A 5,627-nucleotide genomic window follows, 5' to 3' on the forward strand; every position below is an offset into this window, starting at 1 on the left:
TCGCTCCTTTACACTTCCACCACGTGTCCTAGGTCTTGAGTGGTGAAACGCCACGAAGGTACTTTTACTGATGAAATCGCTATCTTCCAAGAAAGCTATCTTTGCCGAGTTTCCGCCCTGAATTTAGGAAGATTCTCGGTACAAGCGTTGCCATGGAATACACATGAAATCCTCGTAGTTACCATCGAAAGATCATTTGACCGTTGGGAGTCCATCTTATGAAGTTTCTGACCAATATTGGTCTGAGACATAAATTTTGGAGTCCTTCGAGATTATCTATTATTCGTTCTAGGAGAAGACAAAGATGTACGCGCGAAGTGAGTTGGACAGAAGAATGGCGAATCTCGGAGAACTCTGGGGCCTACTGTTGGGGATATGCCAAGTAGGTATACAACAACAGGGTCTTGATTCTAGCAAGCACGGGTGGCCCATAGATGGTGGTGAGGCTTATGGCCCAACCGCGCGGGCCAATTGTCGCATAAGAAATGTGGCCGGATCCGGCTTGGAGACAAGCAGCCAGATTTGGCCCATGACTATGTCGGTCGGTTCCGTGACATGCATGTCAAGGAATACTTAGCATAAACCAGGCTTAGTTATATCCAGTAGGATCTGTACCCCTGTAACCCTAGATCCGGAGTCTTTATAAGACGGATCCTGGGAGCCCTCGATGCACAACTCAACTCATTGTAAACTCGCACTGGTTTCCTGAATAATTCTAGACAAGCAACAGTATGGCCTCGCTACCGTCGTGAGGTTTCCGAAGCTGGGTAGTTCGTGTGTCCCCGTCCTAGTGACTCCTCGCCCTATGACACCCTCGCTCTTCCTCTCGTGAGGCTCCCCTCACTGGAGTACCTCGAACACGCAATGACAAAAGGTTACTTTTCGTCCCAAAAAATGTTTTTTTTTGTTTAAAACGGATCTTGAACTCTCAGAATAATCCACTTTTCATCCTTTTTCGGTTGAGTTGAGGAAATCACTCACATGGAAAGAAGAAACAGTCAACCAACCGAATTGGTTTTAAACCAGACCAAACATAAACTAGTTGTGATGTGGAACCCAACATCTTAATGCAAAAAATTCAAACCCCTGTGTCCCACAACCAGTCACTCGCTTGGTTTCTTCCTCTCTCAATTCACTTGAAGCGTTGCGCCATGAAAGACCGCTTGCTTCATCCATCAGCGGTGTCCTGCCTCTCTACCCTTACACTGTTGCCTTGAATTTTTTTGCCACCTGTGGCAGATGTTTGCCTGGCTCAACCAAGATAAGAACTAGAAGTGAATGATTCTCAGAGTTAAAGGTTTATCTTAAATCAAACGGAAGTTCTATTACCCAAAGTAAACTTTGACTAGAATTTAACGATGAAAATGGACTTTCTTCCTCAAAATACAGGGGCAAATATCTGAAACTGAAAATTTTCATTTACGGTGACGGCACCGCCAAGTATACCTGGCCATGTTTCGAGCCACACCAAGAAAAGGTCGACGGTGAAAAATCAGATCCAAGCTCAACCCAACCCAGTTAAAAGCCCAAAATATCCATCAGGTCGCTGGGTCGCGTCAAGTGTTGGGCCACGGGCCAGACTGCTTTGTTAAACGTCATTTTTGGGCTACCCAGGCCCGGCCCGGCCCAGGTTTCGGGCCAACGTTTTTAGGCTTCGGGCCAGGCTTCGGCCGGGCTGCCCATGGCCAGGCGCCAAGTGAGACTTGCCTGTTCCGTTTTGTTCGTCTGCGCATGCACGTGACGTGACGCACAGGTCAAGACCCGAGAGAAAGAAACGAACGATTCTTAAAAAAGAAAAAAAAGCAAATCGAACTCACACGGGCCCTTCCTCACCCGACGAGACGAACCCTATCGCAGCCACGATCTCCATCCCCACCGCCGCACTTCCGGCGCCAACCCTGCCGCCACCGACGCCACCCCGCCGCCGCACTGCTCCTCCTCGCGCCGCCCCCGAGGCCGCTGTCTTCTTCGTCGAGAGTACCCACCCCCGAGATCGGCCGGATCCGGTCCCCGTCTTCCTCCAGCAGCCTCCTACTCCGTCCGCCGCGTCCCCGACCTCCTCTTCCAGCAGCAGCTCCGGCCGCCTCTGCCAAAACCTCCTCCTCCTCCTCCTCCTGCAGCAGCTCCGGCCGCCTCTGCCCAAACGTCCTCCCCCAGCAGGTGCTCCGGCCTCCGACCTCAACCTCCCGCTCGTGTACCCGCATCACCAGCTCAAGGTGAGGTTTTGCAGAAACTGAACGGGGCCTGTGCTGCGGCTTCCACTGTTAAGACTGCTATGTGAAATTGCTATTTCTCTTTCTATGTGAAATTGCTCTGTCTATTTTGCATATAAAATTGCTATGCACACGATTGGTTAGTCGGAATTGCTATATACAATTTTTTTTTTTTTGGTATGAGGGTAGTGGAATTGGCGTGTAAAATTGCTATGTACAAAATTATGCTATAGAAGTGCACCAATTTTAAGGAAGACTTTCAACCAGTATGGTAGTATGTACATGCACGAAAAAAGGTCAAAGGGTTCTCACACCAAGTCAGAGTGGTTTTATCCACTTTTCTGAAGACACAAAAAGGGAAACCCACTGTATCTGGTCATGACATCACTTGCTGCGCGTGGTGGGATTGCAAAAAGTGGGTGTTTGGAAATTTGCTAGAAATACAGATGCTGCTAAGTCAGGCGGCCTCCATTTGGGTGCACTCACCGAATCAGTCTCTTCCTATTACCATGTCATAGCTTATCATCCTTTATGCATGTCCAAATTTTGCTAGCTGAGGTCTTGCAAAGAAAAGAAAAGTCTAACTTCAGTTGACATGGTTGGTGGTATTTTGTTTAGTAGATGTGTAAACCGGTTGCAATTGTTATATAAAAGCTCTAGGATGATCACCATTATATCTGCTCAGATATGTCATTGGTTACTATATTTTACAACAATGCATGATTGTTATATAGAAACTGTGATTATGTTCGTGCTTCCTTAGCATTGTGAGTTGATGGAACTACAAACTTGCACAATTGTTGTTGCTCACTTAAATGCTATTATGATTGTTGAACACATCAACGTGGATTTTCTTTTAATCTTTATCTCCCGTTTGCAATTTTATTATGCAGGAATCATAATGTCTTTTGAAGATAAAGCAATCGCTAGCCGTATGACCTCACCCTCACCGAAAGCTGCGGTATCAGAATCAGATCTTCGGATCATAAATGCTGCATCAAATGTGGATCATTCTCAAGCCAATAGCCAGGCAAATGCAGTCCTTGGTCCAGTGGCTATCTTTTGGGACATTGAGAACTGCCCTGTTCCAAGTGATGTACGGCCAGATGATGTGGCTGGGTATATAAGGACAGCAATACGGATGCATCCTTTTGTTAAGGGTGCAGTTACAATGCTATCTGCTTATGGAGACTTCAATGCTTTCCCTAGAAGACTCAGAGAGGGTTGTCAGAGAACTGGAGTCAAACTTGTTGATGTTCCAAATGGACGGAAAGATGCAGCTGATAAGGCCATACTGGTAGACATGTTTCTCTTTGCTTTGGACAATCGGCCACCGTCGTCAATTATGCTTATATCTGGTGACGTAGATTTCGCTCCTGCACTCCATATACTTGGTCAGCGTGGATACACTATTGTCCTTGCCATTCCATCTTCAGTTACTGTCGCATCAGCTTTGAGCAGTGCTGGGAGTTTTGTGTGGGACTGGCCTAGTCTTGCCCGTGGTGCAGGCAGTGTGCCCCCCAGATCCTTAGGACATCGTGCTCCTGATCCATCATTCTGTCTCAATAGTGTAACGGTGGGGAAATTTCCTGAAATACAGACTGAAGAGGAGGCTATTGTTTATATGGGAACTTCGAGGAGCGAGTACGGTGGCAGAACAAGCAACCAGACATATTGCTATAACTCTTCACAGGTGACTGGCGAATCATGCAAAGCTTTCTATACTGTCGGAGATGGGAATTGTGGCACTAGCACATCATTGAGGTCACATAATGTATCATGTGGTTTGAATGAAGTCCCAGTGGTAGACCAAGGTTTTACAGGTGAACAGTCATGGTGGGTTCGTCCTGGTGATCTTCAGGGCTTGAAGGGTCAACTTATAAGGTTATTTGAGTTATCTGGTGGATCTGTTCCACTTTTCCGTGTTCCTTCAGAGTACTTGAAGCTCTTCGGAAGGCACCTGTATGTAGCAGAATATGGAGCTGTCAAACTTGTGCATATTTTCGAAAAGCTATCCGAGTCTTTTGTTGTCATAGGGAAGGGTCAGAGAAAGATGATTTGCCTCCGCAATTCTGGTGATAGGAACCTGAAGAAATTCTCGAGTACGCCAATGATTCTGAAAAATGATAAGAGAGGCAATGCTACTCTTGAGGTAGGTACTACCGGAACATGTCGGCAGGTGAGCAGCTCGTCAGATGATTTCTCAGAGGATGAACAGAACATTAGCCCTGATGCCATTGGAGCATATGTGTTTGATAGCCATCTGGACAATTGCAGCAAGGAGATTGAGGCTCTTCTTGTTTGCTACTTGCACTACCCTATTCCACTGTGTCAGTTTGAGGACATGTACGAACAACGGTACAAGAAGTCTCTCGACTACCAGAGCTTTGGAGTCGATGGTCTGGAGGAACTACTTTGCAAGTTAAATGATGTTGTCGAGTTGACTGTGGATGAGGACGACACGAAGTTTGTCAGAGCCAAGTTAGGGAAACGCTAGTCTCTCACAGCCAATTTAATCAGCGATTTGGCCTACTGTTGTTTTAATATCAGTAGTACAGTTACTTCAGTACTTCAGATTTGGTTTCCTCGCCGAGCGTTTTTGTCAAGCACTTGAGCCGACGTCTATTTTTATCACGTCGGTACGATAAGTGCAGGCGCACAGCAAATGCTTGTAACAGTATATTGGTTACTAATCTAATCTTACTCTTTTAGTTGTTCACCTATTGAAACGAAGCCATCTTATAGTTGTTCCTTACTTGCATGCTGGATACCTATGTTTTGTTTAGGTTGGACCTTGTCTCGTGTTGGTGAATTCTAGAAGTCCCTTTTATTAGTCCCTCTAATCCATATTATCTGATGCTAAAATGGATATATCTGTTACTAAAATGTGTAAGATACATCTATATTAGCATCAATTAATATGAATCGAAGGGAGTAACATATGCAAATATATACCCTCTCTTCGTTCCTTAGAACGCAAATCACAAATGTAGCCTCCGCTACATTATTTGAAATAATTGAAAACGGCATTTAAAGTTTTAAAAAAATTCTTAAAAAATCTGGATCTACACAATATTGTAATCTATCAACATACAAAATTTCAACTCGAACTACCTTATAATTGGGGTTATGCAAAAAGGAAAAAAGATGTAACATAGTAAAGAATGGTGTTAAATTTCAAAACCCGAAAATCTGTCACATTTTGTCATTTTCGGGCAGCTTCAAATATAAGTATCTTGAGTTCAAATTTTACATTTTGGTACATTTTTCAAAAAAAGGAAAAAAAACTTCAAAATGCCGTTTCCAATTTCTTTTAAAAAGAGTTACATGCCTATTTTTTCAAAAAAGTCCATTACAGAATATCTTTTGAAAACATGCAAATACGGAAGCGCATCCATATAGTCTAGGGTTAAT

General features: G+C 44.5%; 1 protein-coding gene across 1 annotated transcript; it reads left to right on the plus strand.

Moving 5' to 3' along the window:
- Positions 1 to 1,951: 1,951 nt before the first annotated feature.
- LOC124667287 lies at positions 1,952 to 4,998 on the plus strand. The gene is made up of 2 exons (XM_047204592.1): positions 1,952 to 2,216; positions 3,107 to 4,998. The coding sequence occupies exon 2, from the start codon at positions 3,115 to 3,117 to the stop codon at positions 4,708 to 4,710; it is 1,596 nt and encodes a 531-aa protein (XP_047060548.1). The 5' UTR covers positions 1,952 to 2,216; positions 3,107 to 3,114; the 3' UTR covers positions 4,711 to 4,998.
- Positions 4,999 to 5,627: the final 629 nt, after the last annotated feature.

The sequence above is a fragment of the Lolium rigidum genome, chromosome 6 (assembly GCF_022539505.1).
Source record: "Lolium rigidum isolate FL_2022 chromosome 6, APGP_CSIRO_Lrig_0.1, whole genome shotgun sequence".
NCBI lineage: Eukaryota > Viridiplantae > Streptophyta > Magnoliopsida > Poales > Poaceae > Lolium > Lolium rigidum.

Excerpts from the sequence above, each read along its gene's own strand:
- LOC124667287 (XM_047204592.1), top strand. The coding sequence starts at position 3,115 with ATGTCTTTTGAAGATAAAGCAATCGCTAGCCGTATGACCTCACCCTCA.